This window comes from Camelus ferus, chromosome 29, assembly GCF_009834535.1.
Source record: "Camelus ferus isolate YT-003-E chromosome 29, BCGSAC_Cfer_1.0, whole genome shotgun sequence".
Classification (NCBI taxonomy): domain Eukaryota; kingdom Metazoa; phylum Chordata; class Mammalia; order Artiodactyla; family Camelidae; genus Camelus; species Camelus ferus.
The window spans coordinates 17,225,484-17,251,371 of NC_045724.1; the positions used below are offsets into that span (position 1 = coordinate 17,225,484).

General features: G+C 34.3%; 2 protein-coding genes across 2 annotated transcripts in view; one reads left to right on the forward strand and one right to left on the reverse strand.

The window, feature by feature from the left end:
* Positions 1 to 25,888, forward strand: part of MICU1 (mitochondrial calcium uptake 1) — a 156,695-nt gene that overhangs the window by 49,589 nt on the left and 81,218 nt on the right. Inside the window, 1 exon segment of the mRNA XM_014556251.2 lies at positions 7,035 to 7,149. Coding sequence (XP_014411737.1) covers positions 7,035 to 7,149 — 115 coding nt within the window.
* LOC102523917 (40S ribosomal protein S27-like) lies at positions 22,046 to 22,367 on the reverse strand. The gene has a single exon (XM_032469880.1). The coding sequence runs from the start codon at positions 22,351 to 22,353 to the stop codon at positions 22,099 to 22,101; it is 255 nt and encodes an 84-aa protein (XP_032325771.1). The 5' UTR covers positions 22,354 to 22,367; the 3' UTR covers positions 22,046 to 22,098.

The following is a 25,888-nucleotide window of genomic DNA, read 5'->3' on the forward strand; positions in this document are numbered from 1 at the left end:
AGAAGTCGCATTATCGCTTTAGATGTGTTCTATTAGTCATACAGACCAACCTTGATTCAATATGGAAAAGACTAGGTCTATATAAGAACAGAAATACCAGGAGGCAGGAAATACTGGGGTCATCTTGGAGTCTAGCTACTGCACTGAGAGTCTCACATCCATAACATATGATGAACAGTAATAAAAAGACTAACAACCCACTTAAAAATGGACAAAAGACTTGAACAGTACTCCCCCCAAAAAGATATATTAATTGCCAACAAACAAAATGCTCAGCAACATTGATCATCAGGGAAATGCACAATTAAACCACAATGAGATACCACTAAAATGGCTAAAATTAAAGAGACTGGCAACATAAATGTTGACAGTGATGTGGAACAACTAGAACTCTTGTCAAATGATGGTGCAAGTAAAAAAGGTACAACTTTGAGGAAAGTGAAATAGCCAAAAGCTGAAAAGTACCTAAGTGTTTCATCAATAAAGCAATGAATAAATTGTGGTATTACTTGTATGCATTATTATTATATGCACAATGTCATCATACACAAAATAAACTGTATTACATTATATTTCCTATTATTGGTGAGTAATGTACTACTCTGCAGTAAAAATGAACTACTGATAAATATAGTATGGATGAATCCAGCATTATGCTGAGCTAAAGCAGCTGGACACTAAAGAGTATATACACTGGTGATAATATCTATAGGGAGTTCTAAAACAAGCCAAACTAATCTAAGGTGTAAAATATGATGGGAATTAGCTGTGGAGAGGCATAAAGGAAACATCAGGGGTAGTGGAAATGTTCTATATCTTAATAAGGATGTGGGTTACTCAGATATATGGTTATAAAACTCATTGAATTGTACATTGGATTTCTACATTTCACTATAAGTAGATTTTACTTAAAACTGTAACAAAAATTGACCTCTAGATGATATGTTTGTGTTTTGCAGAGATGATCGGTAATTGTGAAACTGCTTTCTGTGTATTCTAAGCTTAATCAAATGAGTAAATATATTGAGGATAATTAGAACTAGATTTCTTCCTGTTGGAGAAGGGAATAACAAGCATGTAAGGGGCAAGATTAAATTGTACTCTGTGATATTAGAATGGAATTAGAGGTATAAATATGAATTCATAGTTTATAATAGATAGATATGAATGTAATCTTGAGGAAACATCAGCCTAATTCAAATTGAGGGATATTTTACAATACAATTCACCTGTCCTTTTCAAATTTTTCAAGGTCAAAAAGTACAAAGAGACTAAAAATGACAGAATAGGTAACTCCAAATCTGTATTGCTCTACTAAGACAATAATTAAGCTGGTAAAAACTGTCAGTCAGCTTTTTTAGATCTCTGGACTCTAACTAATCAAAAACTTTAAACAACCAGGAAAAATACTTAAAGAAGCTGCTGAAATTTGGTAAGAGAATGTTGTGGTGTTTGAAAATACCTGATGACCATCCCCCACTCCCCAGCACAGTGGCAGCCATAAAGATTGCACTCCCTGTTTCTGTACAGCTTGCTGGTACCAGAGGGAGCAGTGCAGACCTTGTTATTAGAGAATGTGAATATGGGCCTTGATCTGTGGTCACTGAAAAATCATCTTGGGGTTTGTCTCTGTTTTGCCTACTTTGGAGCTTTCTTAGAGCAAGAGTGGTCTCCCAGGTGGCATCTGTTAGGAGCATAAAGCCTTATACATGCCACAGCAGCTTGAGACAAGCAGGAGACAAACCAAAAAGCTTGAGAAGCAAGAGGCAGCAGCAGGAGATATGAGAGAGAACAAAATCTTTGAAATGCTTCACCATATCCTAGGGAGTCTGGAAGGTCATGTGTATGCCCCAGGCTGAATGAATACTTAAAAGAAACCTCAGTAGACCCTGATCTTTCACCTCTGGCTGATACTTAGCTTCCGTGCAAGCAGGAAACGTAGGCAAAGGCAGAAATGTAAGCAGTGGCTAAACATTGAGGGAATGCCTAACACAGAGCCAAATCTACAAGGATCTAGAGAGTTAGATTTTTTTTCACCCTTTGGCTCCTGGAATTTAAGTAAATCTCTGTCAAAACACTACTGATCACTAAGGTAATGAAACAGAGACTAGAATGACCATGCTTGACAAAGCATACAGTATTTACAAAAAGAATTTGGAAGAGTCACTAAAGAAATGGCTACAACCCACCCTGGCAGCAGCAACGAACCCTGAAGAGGTGGGAGAATTCAATTTCCAGAATTACCACATTGTAATATGTGGTAGTTTTCAACAACAAATTATGCTTATAAAGAAACAAGTATGGCCCAGGAAAAAAAGAAATAGGAACTATCCTTGAGAAAGCTCAGATATTACACTTACTACAAACAGACTTTAATAAATTGACTGTTCAAAGTATGCTCAAAGAGCTACAGGAAATTGCAGGCAATGAACTTAAAGGAAACAAAGAAGATGATATATGAACTAGTAGAGAATAGCAGTAACAAGACAGAAATTGTTTAAAAGTTACCAAATAGAAATTCTAGAGCTGCAAAGTTCTCATAGCTGAAAGGAAAATTTCACTAAAGGTATTCAAGAACAGATTTGAGCAAACTGGACAAAGGATCAGGGAATTTAAAGATAGGCCAACTAATATTAACCAGTCTGAGAAGCAGAGAGAAAAATTAGTGAGAGGGAAAGGTATAGCTCAATGGTAGTATGAGCACTTAGCATGCGTGAGGTCCTGGGTTCAAGTCCCAGAATCTCCATTAAAATAAATCTAATTACCTCCCTCCAGAAAAATTAAATTTCAAAAAATAGTGAAGAGAAATGAAGCCAAGTTTAAGAGACATTTGTGACATCAAGTATACCAATATAGAATAATAGGAATTCCAAAGGCAAGGAGAGAGAAGGGGACAGAAAGAATGTTTGAAGAAATAATGGCTGTAAACTTCCAAATTTAATGAAATACATGAATCTACACATCCCAGAAGCTAAACAAACTCCCAATAGGATAAACTCAAGCCAACTCACACTGAGACCCATAATCAAACTGTCAGAAGTTCAAGACAATGAATCTTCAAAGCATTAAGAGGGAAGCTAGTTGTTAAATATGAAGCATATGCAATAAGATTAACAATTAATCTCTCATCAGAAATCATGAAGGCCAGAAGGCAGGGGAATGATATATTTAAAGTGCTGAAAGAAAAAAAAACTGTCAATCAAGAATTCCATACCTGCAAAATTATCCTTTAGAAATGAAGGATATATTAATCTATTCCCAGATAAACAAAAGTTGAGGGGGTTTATTGCTAACAGACCTACCCTACAAAAAATGCTAAAGGGAGTCCTTAAGGCTGGAATGAAAGGACACTAGACAGTAATTTGAAGCTATATTAAAAAATAACACCAGTAAAGGTAACAACATGGGTAAATATAAAAGCCAGTATCATTTTATTTTTGCTTTTTAACTCGTCTTTCCCTCTATGATTTAAAAGACAAATGCATAAAACAGTAAGTATAAATCTGTTAATGGGCACACTGTATAAAAATGTAGTTTGTAGACCCAGAATTGCCAAAGCAATACTGAAGAAAAAGAATGAAGCTGGAGGAATAACTCCTCCAGACTTCAGACAATACGACAGAGCTACAGTAATCAAAGCCCCATGGTATTAGTACAAAAACCGACATATGGATTGTTGGAACAGAATAGAGAGCCCAGAAATAAACTCACACACCTACAGTCAATTAATCTTTGACAAAGGAGGCAAGAATATACAATGGAGAAAAGACAGTCTTTTCAGCAAATGGTGTCGGGAAAGCTGGACAGCCACATGTAAATCAGTGAAGTTAGAACACTCCCTCACACTATACACAAAAATAAACTCAGAATGGCACAAAGACTTAATTATAAGTCAAAACACTATAAACCTTCCAGAAGAAAACATAATCTGACATAAAATCTTAACAATGTTCTCCTAGGGCAGTCTACCCAGGCAATAGAAATAAAAGCAGAAATAAACAAATGGGACCTAATTGAACTTAGAAGCTTTTGCACAGCAAAGGAAATATAAACAAAACCAAAAGACAACCTATGGAATGGGAGAAAATATTTGCAAGTGATGCAACTGACAAGAGCTTAATTTCCAGAATATACAAACAGCTCATACAACCTAATGACAAAAAAAAAAACAAAAAAAAACCCAATCCAAAAATGGTCAGAAGACCTAAACAAGTATTTCTTCAATGAAGACATTCAGACAGCCAATGGGTACATGAAAAAAAATGCTCAGTATCACTAATTATCAGAGAAATGCAAATCAAAACTACAATGAGGTATCACCTCACACTAGTCAGAATGGCCATCATTAACAAGTCCACAAATGATAAATACTGGAGAGGCGGTGGAGAAAAGAGAACCCTCCTACACTGCTGGTGGGAATGTAGTTTGGTGTAGCCGTAATGGAAAACAGTATGGAGATTACTTAAAAAACTAAAAATAGACTTAACATGTGATCCAGCAATCCCACTCCTGGACATATTTCCAGAGGAAGCTCTAATTCAAAAAGATACAGCCACCCCAATGTTCACAGCAGCATTATTTAAAATAGCCAAGACATGGAAGCAACCTAAATGTCCATCGACAGATGGCTGGATAAAGCAGCTATGGTATATTTATACAATGGAATGCTACTCACCCATAAAAAAGAATAAAATAATGCCATTTGCAGCAACATGGATGAACCTGGAGAATGTCATTCTAAGTGTAGTAAGCCAGAAAGAGAAAAGAAAATGCTATATGACTGTACACCAGAAATTGATACAACATTGTAAACTGAACATACTTCAATTTTAAAAAGTATTTGAAAAATATATGTATCTATATAAAATGACAAATAGGATAATAGGTAAACTGTTGGTGAATCTGAGTGAAGAGTATATGAGAGCTCTTCATATGGATCTTTCCACTTTTCTGAGTTAGAAACTATATCAGAATTTAAAGTTACCAACAAAATTAGATTTGTCTTTTTATGTTCTGAGTAGCAGCATAGTCCAGATGATTGTTAGAAAAGTAATGTTAGATATGCTTTTTCAACCTAACTACCTCATTTCAGTCTTTCCTCAGACTTTTGTCTGATTCTTAACTTCTGGATCTTGATATATTATTTATTTTATTTTTTTTTTTTGCTCATAGCAGCTACTCCTTAAGATTGTTATGTAATTAATATGGAGTACTCAGCTTCTGTATAGATTTATTCTGGCTAATAATGGTATACCTTTGGTAGCCTATTCTCATGTTGTGTATTTTTCTTACATGCTTTACTTTTGCAATATCTTGGATAATGTAAAAAAATTTTTCTTTCTTTTATTTTGAGAAATTAAAACATTAACTTTCCAGTGAACAGTTTTGCTGCTCTAGTTTTCATCCAGTAGCCTTTTTTGTCTGAAACTTGTGTTTAATCTCTTGGTGAAAATCAAATGTGATATGAAATCTAACCTTAATTGAACATATTGGACTGTGTGCTTATTTTTGCTTTTGGCTCAAAGAAGTAATCTCTAAATGCTCTCATGCCGGACCAGGCTTTCTGCCCACCACAGATGAGTCAGAGAAGCCCTTTCCTAAGTAGAAACTGCCATCAAAACTTTGTACTTTAAAATCAAAACTTTGCACTTAAAAAAAAAACCAAGCTCATACTGCTTTGCTGGCATTCAGCTGTGAATTTTTGCCTGTCCATAGTTACTGGTTCATATCACAAGCAGATATCCAGTAGAGGCTATTTCAAATGGGTTTACTGTGAAAAGGTCATTATGATTCATTTGGCACTTGTGTCTTCAATTGGTTAACCAGTTCTCTTTCCTTTGTGATGTATGATGGGATCTTCACTAGACAGAGGTAACCTATTGGATAGTTGTGTACCTGGATGCTGGTATGATGGTGCTTGTTGGTTTAGTTTTCATGATACTCCTCCTAAGGTTCTGTTTGCAGTGCTGCTTCTTATTTGTGCTTGCATGACATTATTACTTTGATTGCGCTTTGTTGGTTTGGGTTTTTAAGACCTATTTCTTTTTTTTTTTTTTTGGTACCCAGAATAATTCTTTAAATATCTTTGGTTGGCCCAGAACTTATGGAAATGAGTTTCAAGTCTTAACTCTTTGGTGGATCCTTTTCAGTTTTTGAAAGTATCTTTAATGTCACCATTAAGTTTATGGTTTGGTAGGCAGTCAGAAAGCAGGGTAGGTTTGCTTGAACACCCAAGAAGAGGTCACTTGCCAGACAGACCATTACTGAACCTGAGAATTAACTCTTTTTGTGAACTTCATAGATTAAAGAAAATAAACGCATACTTAAAATAAAGGCTAGCTTTTAGGAGAGTTTCTTCAAATACCTGAAATTTAGGAGCCTCCACCAAGGTAACAGTAAATATAACAGAATTAAATCATGCATAAAGTTTGGTGTGTATGTCTAATTTGCCATTATACTTCAGAGATGCTGTTTGTTCTGCTGTCATACATTCTAAAACTAAGATTCTTCAGGGTTATAAGGTAAAAATTAAAACTACTACTTCAGGAATTAGTTTTCTGAGCATTCATGTGGGCATTACAATAGTTGCTTACCTCTTCACTTGTAATCACTAGTTGTATAGTTTTTCTTGGGCAGTTAGGACTGATTTAATTTTAGCTTTTCATTTGTTTGGTTTTTTTTTTCTCCTACCTTAGATATCTCTATAGCAAAAGGTGGATTGTTGTTAAAACTAAGAAACAAAACCAGCTCTGAAGTGGGCCTGTGTATGTTAAATGGCAAAAGTTCATAAAATTGAAATTATTTTCTAATGTTGACATTAATCCATTGTTATATATTTTATAATCTTATAATCTTATAATTTTAATCATCTTAAAAACTGTAAAGGATCCATTAATTTGGAATGGCCATCAGAGAAATGCTTATGATAAATAGCATTAAATTGTCAGATAAATGGTAATTCATCTCTAGCTATTTATATTCTCATTCTTTTATATCTTCTTTTTATCTTTTGGCTGGACCCATACATTCAATAGAAAATTGCCCAAGAACGAGAAAAATTTGCTGATGAAGGCAGTATATTTTACACCCTTGGTGAATGTGGACTCATATCCTTTTCAGACTACATTTTTCTTACAACTGTTCTTTCTAGTAAGTATAAACTTTTCTTTTTATTCATTCATAGGAAGCATACAGGACTATAAAAAGAGTTAAGTTGACTAGAAGGGGAAGCAAGACATGTTCATAGAGTTAATGAATCATAAGTTATATAAAATTTCATTTGTTTTGAGTTCTCTGTAACTTGTCTATAGAACGACCTGAGAAAGTGGAAGAAAAAGTATCCAGGTAAAGTTAAAAAAAAAAAAAAAAAAAGCAACTGTGAGGTTACATCTACCTTTAACTGTTTGAAGCTCAAGATGAATTATATATTGCCTTCTTCTGTAGCTTCATTACTGCTTATACTTCCTCAATAAAACACATAATTGATCTAGCATTTTCTTTACTAAAGAAGAAAATTGTCTCAGTTGTTCTAATTGTGTTTAATGTTCTTTTTTGAATCTTGAAAGATTACTTCTTAAGACACAGAACTCAAATTTGATTCATTTAGAGCACTGGTTAATTTCTGATTTTTTTAAGTTAAATAGTTTTGTTGATTAGTACGCTTCTGTGACTGTTCTTAAGATTACCCTTAATGTGACTGTTTTTTAATCATTCAGGGGGAAAGAAACTGTATGTCTCTAGCTCTCTGTGTACATTCTTATTAAGATCTACCTAAATTGATTTAAAGAGATCTGATTTGTTATGTGAAAGAAGTGATTCTCAGCTTTTTTCCATGGGGGACACATCAAACAAACAAAAATAACTGTCTTTTCCTTCCCTTCTCCAAGTTAGGCATGTATAAAGATTAAAATATAAGACAGTTTCCAGTAACTAACATACACGATTCGACCGCTTTCACTCTTCTTCCCTCTGACTGACAGAAAAATAAAGAGATACAGACTAATATGCCTTACTGTAGCTATCTTTGGGGTACCAAAGTATGTGAATAAATTTATGATGGACCACTACCCTAGCAATGAAGACACACATTGACCTGTTATGAAGATCCAAAATAGTAAGCTAAAAGAACATTTATGGTCTTAAATTGTGTATTATGAGTTATTATTTTGGTAGGGCATGGGGTGTTCAAAACAGACTTCAGTTCAAATCCTGGTCCCAGCACTTTTTACCTGTGATTAGAGGCAAGTTAGTGAATCTAAATGATTTATTTGAGAATTATGAGATCATGAACATAAAATACCGAATTCAGTGCCTAGTATTTAGTAGGTATGCAGTCTGTCTGGGTTTTTATTCTTGATATCCTGTCACAACATATTATTTCATACCTGATGTTTTTAAATTTATAAATCTTGATTTATAAATCTTGTCATAAAAAGGAAACAGCAGAATTGGTGGGAGCATGATGTGGCAGAATGAATACTGCATTAAATGAAGAGACCAACTGGGAGAACTGCATTGATATACAGTATGTACTAGGGAAGTAGCCCTAGTAAATGTTCACTGAGCTGAAATGAGATTTTTAACTTGCATCAGCTGCTTAGTCCTGTTACCTTCATATCTTGGTCAGTGTCAGCAGAACCACTGAACAGAACCTTCAGAATACCTGATACATTGTGTAGCTCCCTAAATTCAGTCACTTAAAAGCAGGTTTAAAAAGAAGTCTCATTGACCCATGAGTTCTGGAAACCCCTCCAAGTTGCTCTACTGGTCTGGGCTCCTTTACTTCTTGGTGCTCAGCTCTTGGCTTAAACATAGTGAGTGATTTATGAAAAATGCTTATTAATGTTATCATGTCATATACTTTCTATATTTGTCAGGAATGAGAGAATGTAATAAGGATATGATTTTAGGATTTTCTCTTTATCACTGATTTTAAGCATTTTGATTATTATGTGTCTTGAGTATTTCTCAACCTTAGCACTGTTGATGTTTTGGGCAGGATAATTCATTGTGGTGAGGGCTCTTTTGTGCATTATAGAGTGTTTAACGGCCTTCCTGGCCTCTACGCATTAGATGCCAGTTAGCACATGCTCTCCCCTCTCCTAATTGTGACAACCAAAAATGTCTTCAGAAATTGTTGTCCCCGGAGCAGTAGGAATGGGGAGGAATCATCCCTGGTTGAGAGCTACTAATGCAGTTTTTGGCAGGGATTTGGGGGTTTTTTTGTGTTTGTTTTTTGAGTTTTGGGGGGTTTTGTATTTGGGTTTTTTTGGAGGGTGGGTTTTTTGGCATTATTATGTGCCTTGATGTACTGTTCTTCATGTTTCTTGTCTTGGGGTTCTTTGAATTTTTGGATCAGTGAGTTTGCATTTTTTATCAAATTTGGAAAAATTTCAGCTGCTATTTCATCAAGTACTTTGCTTCCTCATCCTCTTCTTTGAGGACTCCAATTACATATCTGTTTTCCTCATGTCAACCCTATAATGTTTGTAGTTTTTTATCCTCATTGAGGCATACAAAGGATTAAAGAACTTGCCTCAAGTCCAACAGTAAGTAGATGATTCAGGGTTTAAACCCAGGCCACCTCAGCATCTGGGCTCCTGTCACTTGCTTTACCACTGTGGTCACATTTTCAGTGGTGGTAAGACATAACTTCCTGTGGCGCCTCTTCTTTCTCTAAGGCTGGACGGTGAAAGGCTAGTCATAAACTCTGCTGTAGTAAGGGGCAGTTCAAACACCCATGCAGTCTGAACTTTGTATCACTGCATTGTTTCCTTTATCTAAAAAGCCATGGGGGAAAATAGGCCACAGAAATTACACTGAGATCAGCTCTTCCCCACAGCCAAGTTGCTGCTGCTACTATGATAGGAAATGAGGTGCTTAGTAAATCAGCTTCCTTGTAGGTAAAAAGGAATCATCACATCTAGATACACTAAGTGATTCCCAAGTCATCTTGCAAGAGGGAATGCAATTCTTTAAACACCAAAAGCTTTGCCAGGAAGTGGCTTGGGAGTAGGGGAAGTGCACTGGTGTATTCATTCATCTGTTACTTTGGTGGGTAACATGGACCATCCTTGAGATTTTTAGTGGAAAACCAGTGAGAGAGTGCGAACAGCATAACTCAGATAATTCAAGACTGTCATATTTCTGATTAGCTGAGGTTTTTTCAAAATTAATAGACTCATTGGTATTCAAGAAATTGCCATCATTTTGAAGAATGTAAACACTGCTCAAATGAATTGACATTTGGAACCTCAAAATACTTTAGAAATTCTGCTATGTTGTCTAAAATAAAATTTGACAACTACATGTAGTAAATCATCTGTTTTATTTCTTGATTTATGATTGCCTTTCCTAAAAATAAAATTAAGAAAGCTGCTTTTCTAAAAAAACATGCTACACAATATAATTACCCCATTAAATAGAGTTAATTCTTCTTATTCAAACTTTTTAAAAGTTTGATTTTTTTAGCTAAGTAAGAATTTCTTGGACACACACCCAGAGTAACAACCACCCATTTGGCAGAAATATCTCGTGCTTATAATAAGAGTGGCATAAATTTCTTACTCTTGTCTGTATATACTGAAGATAATGGGCGCCTTCTTTGGCTCACGTAAAATTTTAAATGCCTTTTATCCTGTCATACACACACACTTAAACATACACATTTCCTAAACCCCCTTTTTTGCTTTATTTTTTCTCCTTGGCACTTACCACTATTTAACATTCTATATAATTGACTTCTTTTCTTTTTAAAAAAGAAGGTGAACAATATTATAATTCAGCATCTTTGTACACTACAAAGTGACCATCATCGCAAGTCTATTTACATTCATCACCATACAATTGATCCCCTTAACTCATTTCGTCCACTCCCCAACCCTCTTTCCCTCTGGTAACTACTAATCTGTATGTTGTGTCTACAAGTTTGTTTATTTGTTTTTTATTTTATTTTTTTATTTGTTGTTTTTTTTTTTTTTTAGATTCCATGTAAGAGTGAAATCATGCAGTATTTGTCTTTCTCCATCTAACTTACTTTGCTTAGCATAATACCCTCAAGGTCCATCCAGGTTGTCACCGCTGACAAGATTTCATTCTTTTTTATGGTTAAGTAATGTTCCATCATATACTTATTATATATTATATATATATTTATACCACATCATCTTTATCCATTCATCCATCAATGGACGCTTAAGTTGTTTCCATGTCATGGCTATTGTAAATAATGCTGATGTGAACATAGGAATGCATATATCTTTGCAAACCATTTTTCTGGTGTTCTATGAATAAATACCCAGAAGTGGATAATTGATTTATTTTGCTAATTGTCCATCTTCCTACCTAGAATGTAACTGCATGATAGTGATCATAGGTTTGTAATGATACTTACTACAAATTTGTAGTGATATTCACTACAAACATATCTACTGTACATAAAGCATTGTGGCAAAGTAACAAAGCAGGAATATAACTTTTTTAATTGTTTCCAAAAGGAAGTTTGTGAAACAAAGACTTGGCTTTGCTATTTATACGCTAAATTGAGAATAATTCTTATAGCTGTTGATGTCCTCGGTCTGCAGCCAGTACCAGTGAAGCAAGGGAAACATGTTGTTAAATTAGTCTACTTCCAAACAAGCTGTCTTATAACTATAAGAAATATAATTGTGTATACTTTCTAATAATTAGAAGATTTCTTATAATTCAGAAGTCACATATTTGTATCCCCATCTTATTCCTAATTCATAAATTCTGTTGGTTTATACCTTATTTCTCTGATTGAGTTTGATGGATTAACTTAAAGATTTTTCAACATGAGCCATAGCATCTGTATTAAGTAGAATATTAATTATTTATTAAATAACTACTCATTAATAAAATAAATTCTGATTTATTCTAGGCAAGATAAGGAGACTGTTAATAGTTACTATTATTAAATAATTTCCAAAGAGCCTCTGTTTCTTAAAGTAGGTTAGTAGGAATGGAATGAGGATACAGAAGCATAGCTTATTAATGGCTTATTTCTCTGCACTAACCAACTACAACATTAGCTGATGGTCTTAAATCTTATAATAAAAGTCAGAGACTTTTCTCCCTATCCAGGTGTAGTGAAAGGTCATCAAGAATTTATCTAGAATGCTATATATTATTTATTGATTTGGATTATTCAGTAACTAGTGCTAAGATTCACTAGGTTATGATAATATAACTCAGAATCTGGATCTCGTCTGTTGACAATTATGAAATACTTTTTTTGTTCTTCATCTTCATATATTTTCTAATTAAAGTTATTAAGCCCTGTGGGCTAATAACATAAAAACAATTCTAGTTAGCTTGAGGAGGCAATAATAAAATAACTTAAAAGTTGATTATTAAGCATACTTACTATTTGCTATTAATCTTTGAAAAGCCACCAGAAAAATCAAAAGCAAAAAATGCTATGACATGTTCAGTACCTAGGAACAGACCTAATGAAAATCATGCATAAGTCATTGTGTTCTGATTTTGATGACCTCTTTAGATTCAAGCAATCAGTGGAGAAATTTAATTAAGTGGGTTTGCACTGTTTGCAGAATTTGATTTACTGACAATTCAACTACATTCTCATTGTGATGCATGTTTATCACAAATATACAAACCTTTTGAGAAATTACAACAGTATACAAGTGAAAGTTTGTAATATTTTATTTCTCTTGCCATATTGAAGTCAAGAGCAGGTCACAAAGTGTACATGACTTGAAGATAATGGTGCTGATCCGTGCCATTCTGACTAATGAAAATGTTATAGAAGTTATAGATTGAAAATAAGGTTTTCAGGTTGAGTGACCTGTTGAAAAATATGGGCAGGGCAACATGCTGAGATCTTTCAACAGATTTAAGGCAGTTACAAATCTTTTTTATTGGGACATTGGAGTTGGAGAAGTTATAGAGAAAATTTGGTTTAGCTATTACCTGCGTAATTCTTATGTCTAGGATTATCTGCCCCTGCTTAATTGACATGATGAAGGGGAAGACAAAGCAGATGAAAGCTTATAAAAATGCTTAGAACTTCAGAAATATTAATTTGCAAACTGTAAGACCAAAAGTATCTCACTGTGTTGTTTACCAGTAGCTTCTTTCTCTAGCATAACCTGTTCTTATGGTTAATTCATTGATTTTATAATGATGCAGCTTCTGTCAAAACAATAAAATAATATATTTAAATGTATCAGATATTTATGATGTTAAATTCATTTTGAGCCAGAGGTATCTGAAAATACTATGTCATTTCAGTAGCCCCCGCTGTTACTGAAAGTTGAAGCATTTAAATCTTTGTATCAACAACCACACAAGAATTTTAGTTCAAAAGAGCAAGAAATAAGTAGTGTTTGTGTTTAACTCTCTCAAATCTGCTTGTGACTATACTAGAAGATTAAAATATTTTGTCTGCAAAAGGAGTTTATCCTTTGGTATCAGTTGCTTGAGATTTGTTCTGAAGGTTCACAAGGCCAAGGGGAGAACGAAGACTAAAGAAGCAAATTGTGGTTTACAACAAAAATAAGACCTAAAGGTATTTTGACTGTATCTTGAGGAAGATTTTATAATTTTGCACCCATGAGGGAATCAGTTCTTATTAGCCTTTTCATACTTGTGTTTTATTTGAATTGATCCATTTTCATTTTTTGAAAATTATAATATTGTAAGAATTTTCATAAAATTCTAATAATTGATTTAAAATCTTAATGGAAATCTGGTTGAAAACACATGATTTCTAGAGCTCAACCCTTTCAATGTAAATAGTCAAGATGGAGCTATCATGAATGTTTTCTGTATGCTCTATACTAATGCTGCCGCTAAAATTATTATGTCTGCATACACTTTGTCCTCTCTTTAATGGCTTATGTTGGCCTATAAGGCTTTCTGTTACTTTTCCATGGAGTCAGTTCTCTGTGATATGTGAGATTCAGATAGGAACTCTAGAAGAGAGAAGAGGAAGAGATCTGCCCTTGGTTTTCTGTCTCTGCTCCTTAGACTCTCAGAAAGGCTTTCTTCTTTCTTAGGTCTCATTTATCAATGGGAGGAAATTCATGACACAAGAAAAGTAAACTCCAAAATAGGCTAAATTCTCTGTCTTCTAGATGAATGGATAAAGAAGATGTGGTACATATATACAATGAAATATTATTCAACCACAAAAAAGAATGGAATAATATCACTTGCAGCAATATGCGTGGACCTAGACATTATCATATTAGGTGAAGTAAATCAGACAGAGAAAGACAAATATCATATGATATCACTTATATGTGGAATCTAAAAAAAGAAGATACAAATTCTATCTTTAAACCAAAATCAGACTCACAGACATAGAAAACAAACTATGGTTACCAAAGTGGGAAGGGAAGGGGAGGGATAAATTAGGAGTTTGGGATTAATAGATATACGTTACTATATATAAAGTAGATAAACAACAAGGGCCTACTGTATAGCATAGGGAACTATATTCAATTTCTTATAACAACATATAATGGGAAAAAATCTGAAAAGAAAAAATATATATGTATGTATATATATAACTGAATTGCTTTGCTGTACACCTGAAACTAACATTGTAAATCAACTACACTTCAATAAAAAATCAAATTAAAAAAAAGAAATAAAATAAAATAAATTCCCTGCCTTCTAGAAAGTACCATAACCTATAATATTACTTCTTTTTCTCTCTTCAACTCTTCAAATCAAAACTCCCTTTCTCCTAGCATATCTCAGCTAGGGTTTACTTGTTTTAAACAAACATCAGATTTTTTTTAAATTTTACATTGAATTGTGAATGAGTTATGATGCCTCATAACAGCTCAAGAGATATTTGTTAGTTCAAAAGAATCTCTTAATTGATGAAGGTTTAGACAGTGAATATGTTATCACTAAATAATATCTTGAAACAGGAACTATGTCATATGGCTGTATACCATAGTACCTAACATTGTATCCTACTAATAGAAGTCATTCCAGAACTGTTTGAGTGAAAGGATATTTGGGATGTGGCTTCTCTGGGTCTTTTCTAGGTAGAAAAGTGGCCCAGGCACCCATCCATCTCCATACCCTTGATTACAGTGTCACTTGGACCTCAGTTTACCTTTCTGCCAGAGTCTTCCCTTCACTTCCCTAGAACGGATTATAGAAACTTGCCCTCTTATAATTCACCTAACTTCTGTCCTGTCCTCCTCAACTTCTACCCCGTCTTGTTTTTCTTCTGTTGATAGTTAAGATGGCTCTGTAGGAATTCAGCCCTCAGTAACTGATGTTGTTTGAAAATTTTTGCTGTAGTCTGTGAGTCTCACTTTTTCACATTGTTTGCGTCTTTAAAGCTGGACTGGAATCATATGTATCTATCCATCTATATGTCTGACTTTTCCCTAAAACTCACAACTTAATAGTGTTTGGTTGTGCTTAGGCTTTATAATGTGTTGCCTACCTGTTCCTGTAATTTAGTTTAGAAAATGCTTATTTGTTGTGCTGGAGAATTTGAGGGTGCAAAAGGGAAATCAAGGCAAGAAATTGTGGTTGTCATGGAATGGTTTGCCTAATCAGTATCCTTTCTGGAGAAGATATCCAACTCAGTATCTGGCATATAGCAAGTACTTCATGTATATTTGTTTTCTAAGTAAACACCTAAGATGTTTTCTGAATAGTTATTTTAGTATACAAACTAAAATTTTATATTGCTCCAAGTATCCTTAGTTTCCTGCCTAGTATTTAAAACTGTTTTATAATAATAGGTCTTCTCTATCTATATATACATAATGAAAGCTAGAAAATTAAATAGCAAATTTTTTCTATTTGAGTACTAAACTGAAAAACAAAATAGCTTTTGGGTGAACACCAAACCAAGTCACATGTAAAGTGGGTCCTTCAAAATGAGCATAGGTTAGGTATCAAATATCCACTCTCTTTATTAAAGTAGCTAATTGTAAGCATGTATGAATTAAGTTGTATCTTGGCAGGAGTTGTCACTTTGGCTATTATTGAGGACGTGAAGTAGAACGAAACCACACAGAATGAAATGGAAGTCAAGCAGATTTTTTTTTTTAAGGTCTCTGAAGATAGGGGTGGGAAATCTATCACACAAGCATATGTAATTTGAGCATAAAAATAGTAACGTGCCTTTGAAGAAAATATATTTCAAAAAAACAATGGGATCCTTAATACACAGGTAAAGCCCTGGCATGCCTTTTAGAATCTGCCTCCCAGGAACTCTCGGGGGATCAAAACTTTTTGACATCTCTGGCACTGAATACTTTTCCTGTAGCACAAGTGTCAAATAAGAGTGTCAAGAAAGAGGAGTTTAAATGAAAGACTGTTTCTGGCAGCTCTCTGAAGGTCATCCAGTAACTGAGGTTGAGATATAGCGCAAAGATAGGTTATGTACCATGAATTGGGAACGTTAGCTATTTCTTTTCTTCAGGTGTGAAATTTTATTTATAGGTATATAGGTATAGATAGGTATGTAGTCATCTAAATTTTATACATAAATATAAACTATTTTAGAATCCAGGCTGAAATGTATTTTCTAGAAAAAATATAAATGAAAGAAGAGTAGTGGTTAGAAGGAATGTGTCTGTATAGATAAATCCTTGCTGAAGGAATTCAGAAACATTTCACAACCTTGAAAAGTTTTAAAACTCAAATTTTTGACATGTAGAGTTTCATATTATTAGAAAACTTCCCCAGTTGACATTAAATAAATTAAGCTGAGATGCAATAAAGAATAAAGAACTCTCTTTGTAGCCATTGCAGAATCTGTATGTAATGATGGTAAGCTCATAGTAACGGCTCATGTATTTCTTTCATTGTCGTATAATTTTTAAATAAAAGCAAGACTAAATCAATATGAATTTTAAGTCTGTACTGAGAATATACGTTAAATTTCTAAGTGTTTTCCTTATGGTCAGAATCGGTCAGAGGAGAAACATGGGTCTTCTAACTAGATCCTTCTAATTAGTGCTTCTAAGAATAGCAATTTAACTCCCTTTCCCCTACCCCATATTCGTGGGGTCCTGTCTACCCTGTGGCTGACTACAGACCTGTAAATGTGTCTAGGATCTATACAAAGTGTAAGCATTGTGATTGTACCTTGCATCTTGGATAGCTTTACCCCTTGGTCTACCCTATAGTTAACTAGCTTAGACTTGGGCTTCGTCCTCAAAACTGCATGTGGTGAGTAAGTCTTTCCTAAACTAAGATCACTGGCAAAGGTACAAAGGACTCCAAGAAACTGGGACAAAGGTTAATGTTGATTACCTCTTTCGAAGGGGCAATTAGTTTTTCCTCCTCCCATTGATTGCCAAATCCATAGTGTACCCAAAGCTATTTGTGCATCAGAATTAACTATTGGAATGACACTTAAATTTAATTGACTGTGTAGTGTTGGTGAAGGATAAAACATTAACATGCCTTTTTAGAATCTTGACAGTGTTTCTCAAACACTTTCATAAGTGATTATTACCCTTTGGCCCAGCAGTTGCATTTCTACAAATTTAGGCAAGTAAAATGATCACATGTATAATAATATTGATGGTCAAAAAATAGATTGGAAAGAACTCAAATATCAAACAAATGGCTGAACAAATTGCAATAAATCTATGCAGTGAAATTTAGTACAGCACTTAATATGGTGTATGCAACGCAGAGATTTATTAGCATAGAAAATTGTTCACAGTGTATTGATGAGTCAAAACATACATACTGTATGATTCCATTTGGGGAAAAGGAAAAAAATATGTGTGTCTATATGTGTTTGTATTTTTTAAAAAACAGTCTGAATATTTGCATTTCTGATCTGTCAGCAAATCCTTTCAGCTCTACTTTGAAATAATCCAGAATCCCACCATAAAAATCATGTCATTTCTTCTGCTTAAAATCCCCCAAATACTCCTGATCTCCTTTGAATTTTAATCTCTCCGAGTAAAAGCCAAAGTCTTTACAGTGGCCTATCAGGTCCCACGTGCTCTCGCACCACCATCCCTTTCAAGGAAACCACAGATATCAGTGGGCACTGGAATTCTCTACACTTTTTCCTTTTTCCTTTGCTTTTTAGCCTTTTTCCTTTTCCTTTTAGACATAGTGAAAAAAGGATAGCTACTCTATTGCTAATTAACAACAATAGTTAAGGATGTTTGGGATGATAGGCATAATTAAGCTTCTCTAAAGGTTTTAAAACTTTTTCCTTTTTTTTTTAATACTTAAGATTAATTATTTTTTGTGTTTGAAAATCTGTCTTTCATGTCTAGGTTGACTGGTACTGCAGAATTCCAGAAATTCATTTTACTGGTACCTTATATGTATAAAGAAATAAAAAAAGAAAAGATGTTAGATCTTATAGTGAAAAAATATAGAGGCTTAGAGTACAGTTAAATATATTTATGTACCTAGAATACCTCCATGGGCCAAATCCTTTAGATATCTAATCTGTTATTTTGGACCAAATTAGATACATTAACTCTATGAAATCCCTAGACAATTATATAATTAATTGTAGTCTTTCTGTCATTCATCTGTCATGGAGTTGCTTCTAAGATGGGTGAATATGAATTTATGAGAGAAAGGGTATCAGAAGCTTCATGTAAAGAAAAGCAATGATGCAAAATCTAGATTTATAAAGCAGATAAATTAAAAGATAGTTGTTTTCTCCACAGAAGGAGTCACTGCAACGTTTCCTTCAGTAGTTGCTTTTCAAGTATGGGCTAAATGTAAAGTAATATTTAACTGTTTGATTCTAATGAGAAGAAATTGTCTCATAGACTTAAGAGAATAACAAATCATATGTTGGAGCTTATTGCAAAATAGTATATAATTTAACTTGTTTCAGCATCCAGCAGTGAAAATAATCAAAGCAGAGCATTGTTTTATCCTAACACCATTGCTCTCACGGATGGAGTCACCTGTCTTCTTTTATTTTTTTCTGTTTAAAATATTTATTAAATCATTTACATTCAGACTACAATACAGCTTGAAGAAAGCAGAGTGAGTTTTGAATACTTAATTGTTAGGCATTCTATTAATGACTCGATATGCTGTTAGTAGCTAGTGCTTTTTAATAGAATAAAAACAAAACAAAACAGTAGCAATGATAACTTCATGCATCTTGAACCTTTAGGCTAAAGCCTAATTCTGTCTTAGAATAGCTAGTTAAATAATTAGGGCCTTAATTATTATACCCTTTTGTTAGTTGGAGAACTGAAATTGGAGAAGTGTCACTTGTTCAAGATGTGTATACATACTACTATGGGACAGTCCTATTCTCTGTTATATAACTGAGAGCTATTTTCACTAAAATAGTAGTTTGTAAATTGGGTTGCCAAACTTAGCAAGTAAAAATACAGAACATAAATTGAAATTTAATTTCAGATAAGCAATGGATAATTTTTTTTAGTTTAAGTATATATCCTGTGCTGTATATACAAGCCACAGTCCACAAAACATTAGGAGATCTGCAGAGTCCATTTATGGACTTCCTTGGTAGGAGGAAGGAGGGTAGGAAAGGTTCAGGGTTTCTTCATCCCTTTCCCCATTCAATCAAAAATGTTATCAGCCTTTAAATAAGATTTTCTTTAATGAATGTTCTGAATTTAAAAAAAAAAGACTATGATTTTTTTTTAATACTAGAAGGCTTCTTGCCTTCACTGTGTGATGAGGTTTGATAGGAAAGAAATAAGAGCTTCAACAGAAATGGACACATAAATTTACTGAGAATCAAATGAAACCTACATTTTATGATTTTAAAGAAATGACTTCAATTTCTGATGATTTGAAAAGAAAAAAAAACTAATTGTAACCAGAAAGAATATATTTTACAGGTTTATATGCTTGATTATAACCAGGAAGAAACATATTTTATAAATCAACTCAACTCTATTAGAATCAATCAGGAAGTGTATATATATATACACACACACACACACAGATATACATGATATATAATGTTCTATGTCACATGCGTTTTATGATATATCTATAAATATTGATATAGATTCTCTGTGTATATGATATAGGATGTACCTAAATAAGAATAAAATTTATGTGACCATGTCACATTCTTTGTATAGAACTATGGCTATTCAAGTAAAGGAAAATCTACTTTCCTTTATTTCTAGCCAAAATAGAGGGTTCTAACAGAACCCTCAAAACAAAACTTAAGTTGCCTACAGTTTTAAAGATAAATCTATTTGGATTCACCTACTGCACATTAGCAGCATAAACCATACATTGTCATCTATTTATCTCTAAGCTTTGAGGAGTTTATTTTTAATTCCTAAAAAAACAGCAGATGTAGTGAAAATTTTATCTGAAATCAGACCAAATTATCCTGGTGGTTTGGGCATACTTTAAATAGTGTTTCCCTTTGGACTCATCTGCTTGATCTCTAGACACATAGTAACACCCTTTAAAATTGACTTATTTCAGTATATAAAATGTATATATAGTGATTTCTGTGTATATTACTATAGCACTACTAATCTGTCAATTTCCATAAAACTAATCAAGTTAGAATAGGAAACAGAGGTAACTTGACGAAGTTCATATCTATCATTAGGGATAAAAATAGAGTACTTGTGCTTATATTTGCTCTAATATTTATAGATATTTATGGGGAAGAGAGGTTCAAAAAATAGAAGGACAGGAGACTAAGAGTGGGAACTGCACATCATAAAGAAGTGTCTGTCTCCAGATGTGATGCTGTGTCATATGCAGTCTCTTCCCAGGACAGTGTCTGAGCAGCTGCATTACTGAGGCTGAGAATGCAGGTTCCTGAACGTCCCATTCTAATTCTTGATCTCAGGAAGACTTCTTACTTAGAGACTGAGGAGAAGAAAGAATGTGCAGAAAATTTCCACAGATTGCAATAATGAATCTCTCAGCCGTTGAGCCTCTTGAGCTCACTGCTTTCTCACTGCCTCTGGAGGTGATGGGTGAGTCCCTGTTGGATTCTGGCTCTGCAGTTTTTGCCGTATGAGTGCCTACACTTTGAACATTTCTTTTTCTGAATTGCATCTGGAAACCCACCAGAGTTGGACTGGATTTGACTTAAAAAACCTGACTGGGTCCGATGTCAGACTCACCTGTCTTCTTGTTTATGAATTCATTAGAAAATCCTTCCCTGGCATTTTATAGGACTAACCCAGCTCATAATGCTGTTTTGTGCCTGGCTCCATAGGCTTTCCAGCGGTGGAACATTAGTTGGACACATAGATCGAAGCCCTTAGATCTGTACCAAGACAAATTGGGAGGAAAATACTGGTCTTTGGTGAAATGTAAGAGTAGCCTAAAAATCCTCCACCTTCTAGGAATTTCTTCATCCAAATAAATTATTTTTCCCTTTGTTATGCAAAGGGAACACCAGCACACATGCAACTAGTACTATGTAGTCTAAATGTAATCTAAAATATGGTCTAGTGGGGAAACTCAGGCAGAAAAGCTGAAAAATTACCCAGTTCCCATCCTCATGCTATTTAGCAGAAGAGGGTGCTTGGTTGGGTCAGACGCAGCTGGAGCATATCATGGAGAGGACCCTAAGAAAAAGATGCTGTCCCCATGACTCTTCCTATAATTTTAGGGATGGGAGGTAAGGAACATCCAGGAGACTGTGTAACTGGTTGACAAAGTGGTCTTATTAGAAAGAGGGAGCTTCCACTCCACTTCTTAGCCTCTTCTTCCATTGAGCTAATTCAGACCTACAAAGCCAGCTTTTTGCTAAGCTACCAAAGGAACATCTCTATTTGTCTTGCCTCTTTCTTTGCTTTCGGTTTTGCGGGAGGTAGGGAGGGGTTTGAGGGAGGGAGGAGGAGGGGGGAGGGAGGATGAGAGAGGGAGGGAGGGAGGGCGGGCTGGGCAGAGAGGGCGGGAGGTAGTGGCGGTGCGTTTCTATCGGGAGATCTTTCATCTTTGCAGTCTTATTTCTATCTTTTCTCTCATGCTCTCTTTCTCCTATCTCTTGTCTCTCTCTCTCTCTCTCTCTTTCTCTCTCTCTCTCTTTCTTTCTTTCTTTCCTTTCTTTCCTTTCTTTCTTTCCAAAATGTATTTATTCGGATGGTTTCCCATTCATCTTGATTCAGGGTGCTTTTAGTGCTGCTTCCGTCTGAAGGAACATCCTTCTGTAAGCCTTGCTTTTCCTCCTGTAGGCTGGCAGAGGACACTAGAGCAACCAACACACAAAACTACTGTTTGTGCATGGCTAAAGACGGTGGTAATTTTATAGCATCCTGGGAATTTCACATCCATGGAATAGGAATTGGGGCTCTGCACCAGGTGCTGCTTCTTGTGTTTCCTCTTCTTCTCTTCTGGAGAAGGATGAAGGAGATCCTTTGCAACAGGCATGTTCTCGTGGGGAGGTCATCACTGCCAGAAAGGCGCCTCACCCTTTATTTCAAAAAGCAGAGTTACCTTTCTCATAATCCAATAAATTTAGGTTAAAAAAGAAGAATCCTCAGATTAAATGAATTCACACTAAATTATAAATGACCCCTAAATTCCCATAATAGTTCTAGAAGTATTTTCAAGAAGATGCTTGCAAGTCCACATGATTCCCTAAATGGTGAGGTTCATGCGTTGGACGTGGTAGTAGCGTAATAAAATCTTTGCAAATAGGAAGGCGACATGATGTTGAAATCCCAGAAACTTGTTTAAAGGTGAATGGCAACCCAGTAGTGGATTCACTAGAGTGAGAGTCCCACTTTGTAATATTATAAAGATGACAGAATAGGAGACCCCAGTCTCCGTCCTCCCACCAAGATTGACAGTTTACTATCTACAAGCAAAAACACCTCTGGAATAGCTCTGGAGTTCATAAGAAACTTCATGAACACTTATAGCTGTAATAATTTACTAATGAATACACACTATTAAAAGATTAATATATTGTGAAATAAGGAACATAAAATGTTGAGGGGGATAGAAATTTTATATGCAATCAAAATTAAATTATCAGATTAAAATAGACTTATATTATACTGTATAGCACAGGGAAATATAGGCAGTATCTTGTGGCAGCTCACAGCGAAAAAAAATGTGACAATGAATATATGTATGTTCATGTATAACTGAAAACTTGTGCTCTACACTGGAATTTGACACAGCATTGTAAAATGACTATAACTCAATAAAAAAGTTTTTTAAAAATATTTTTTTAAAAAGACTGTTATAGCTATAAGATGTTTCAAGTAAGCCTCATGGTAACCGCAAAATAAAGTAGGTACACACAAGATAAAGAGAAAGGAATCAGTCACTACAGAAAGTCATAAATTTACAAAAGAAGACAATAAGGTGGAAAGAAAGAACAAAGGAACTACAAAAAAAAATTAACAAGCTAGTAATACTAAGTCTTTACCAATAAATGGATTAAATCTTCAAAAAAGTGCAAAGTTGCTGAATGGATTAAAAAACAAGATCCAATTATATGATGCCTATAAGAGATTCACTTCAGCTAAAGTGAACACATAGACTCAAAGTGCAGGAATGCAAAAAGATATTTCTCACAAATGAAAACCAGAAGAGAGCAGGAGTAGCTATACTTAGATCAGATAAAATAGACTTTTAAGTAAAAAATGAGAGCAAAGGATAAAGAAGGTCATTATATAATGATAAAAGGGTTAATTCATCAAGAGGATATAACAATTCAAATATGCACAAACTCAACTTCAGCATACCTAAGTACATTAAGCAAATATATACAGATCTGAAGGGATTAATTGACAACACAGTAATAGTAAGGGACTTCAGTATCTCACTTTCAACAATGGATAGATCATCCAGAGAGAAAATCAATATGGAAACATTGAACTTGAACTATACTTGAGATGAAATGGACCTAACAGACATTTACAAAACATTCCATCCAGAAGTACAATATACATTCTCAGATGCACATGGGCATATTCCAGAATAGATCATATATTAGGTTACAAAACAAATGTCAGCAAATTTTTAAAGACTGAACTCATATCAAGTAAGTTTTCTGATCGCAGTGGTAAGAAACCAGAAATCAATAACAGGAGGACATTTGGGAAATGCACAAATATATGGAAATTAAACAACACACTCCTGAACAACCAGTGAGTCAAAGATGAAATCAAAAGGGAAGTCAAAAAATATCTTGAAACAAATGAAAATGGAAACAATGTATCAAAACTTACGGGATGCTGCAGAAGCAGTGCCAAAAGAGAAGCTTGTTGTGATCAATGCAAATGTTAAGAAAAAAGAAAGATATCAAAGAAACCACCTAGCTTACACCTCTAGAACTAGAAGAACAGGAACAAACTAAGCCCAAATTAGCAGACGGAAGGAAGTTACAAAGATTGGAGAAGATATAATTAAAATAGAGAATTAAAAAATTCAGTGAAACTGAGAGTTGGTTTTTTGAAAAGATGACAGAATAGACAGTCCTTTGCTAGATCAAGGGGGAAAAAAGAGGTGATTCAAATAAAATTATAAATGAAAGAGGTGGCATTACAAATGAACCACAGAAATACAAAAGGATCATAAGAGACTACGATGAACAGTTATACACCAACAAGTTGGACAACCTAGAAGAAATGGATAAATTCCTAGAAACGTGACGTATTAAATTTGAATCATGAAGAGGTACAAAAGTTGAACAGACCAATAACAAATAAGGAGACAGAATCAGTAATTCAAAACTCCCCGCAAAGAAAATCCCAGGACCAGATGTCTCCATGGGTGAATTCTACCAGATAGTTAAAGAAAAATTAATATAATTTTCTCATAATTTTTAAAACATTTGAAGGGAACACTCTCAAACTAATTTTATGAAGCCAGTGTTACCCTAAACCAAAGCTAATAAGAACACTACCAGGAAAGAAAACCACAGACCAATATCCCTGATGAATATGTTTGCAAAAATTCTCAACAAGAATATTAGCAAACAAAACTCAACAACACATTGAAAGATCATACACCATGATCAAGTGGGATTTATCCCTGGAATGCAAGGATGATCCAACATACCCAAATCAGTCAATGTGGAATACACCAATTAACAGAATGGAAGACAAAAATCATGATCATCTCAATAAATGCAGAAAAAAATATTTGACAAAATTCAACATCCTTTCATGATAAAAACTCAGCAAATTGAGGATCAAAGGAATATACTTCAACATAATAAAGAGCATGTATGACAGACCCACAGCTAACATCCTAAGGGTAAAAGAATGAAAGCTTTTCCTCTAAGGTCAGAAACAAGACAAGGTTGCTCACTCTTACCACTTTTATTCAACATAGTACTGAAAGTCCCAACCAGAGAAGTTAGTCAAGAAAAAGAAGAGGCATCTAAATAGGAAAGGAAGGAGTAAAATTGTCTCTCCTTGCTAAGAATGTGATATTGTCAACCAGAGCAGTTAGGCAAGAAAAAGAAGTAAGAGGCATCTAAATAAGAAAGGAAAGACTAAAATTGTCTCTCCTTGCTAAGAACTGATATTGTATATAGAAATCCTTAAGAATCCACCAATAAAACTGTTAGGGCTAATCAACAAAGTATGTAAACTTTCAAGGCACAAAATCAACATACAAAAATCAGTTGCGTTTCTACACACTAACAATGAATTAGCTGAAAAAGAAATAAAACAATCCCATTTATAGTAACATCAAAAATAATAAAATACTTAGGAATAACTTAACCGAGGAAATGAAAGAGCTATACACTAAAAACTATAAGACATTGAGGAAAGAGATTGAAGAAGGCATAGATAGATGGAAAGATATCCCATGTTCATTGATCAGAAGCATTAATATTGTTAAAATATCTCTACCTGCCAAAGCCATGCACAGACTTAATGCAATTCCTATCAAAATTTCAGTTGCATTTTTCACAGAAATAGAAACATTAATATTAAAA

Coding starts and splice junctions, on each gene's coding strand:
- LOC102523917 (XM_032469880.1), bottom strand. CDS start 22,353: ATGCCTGTTGCAAAGGATCTCCTTCATCCTTCTCCAGAAGAGAAGAAG.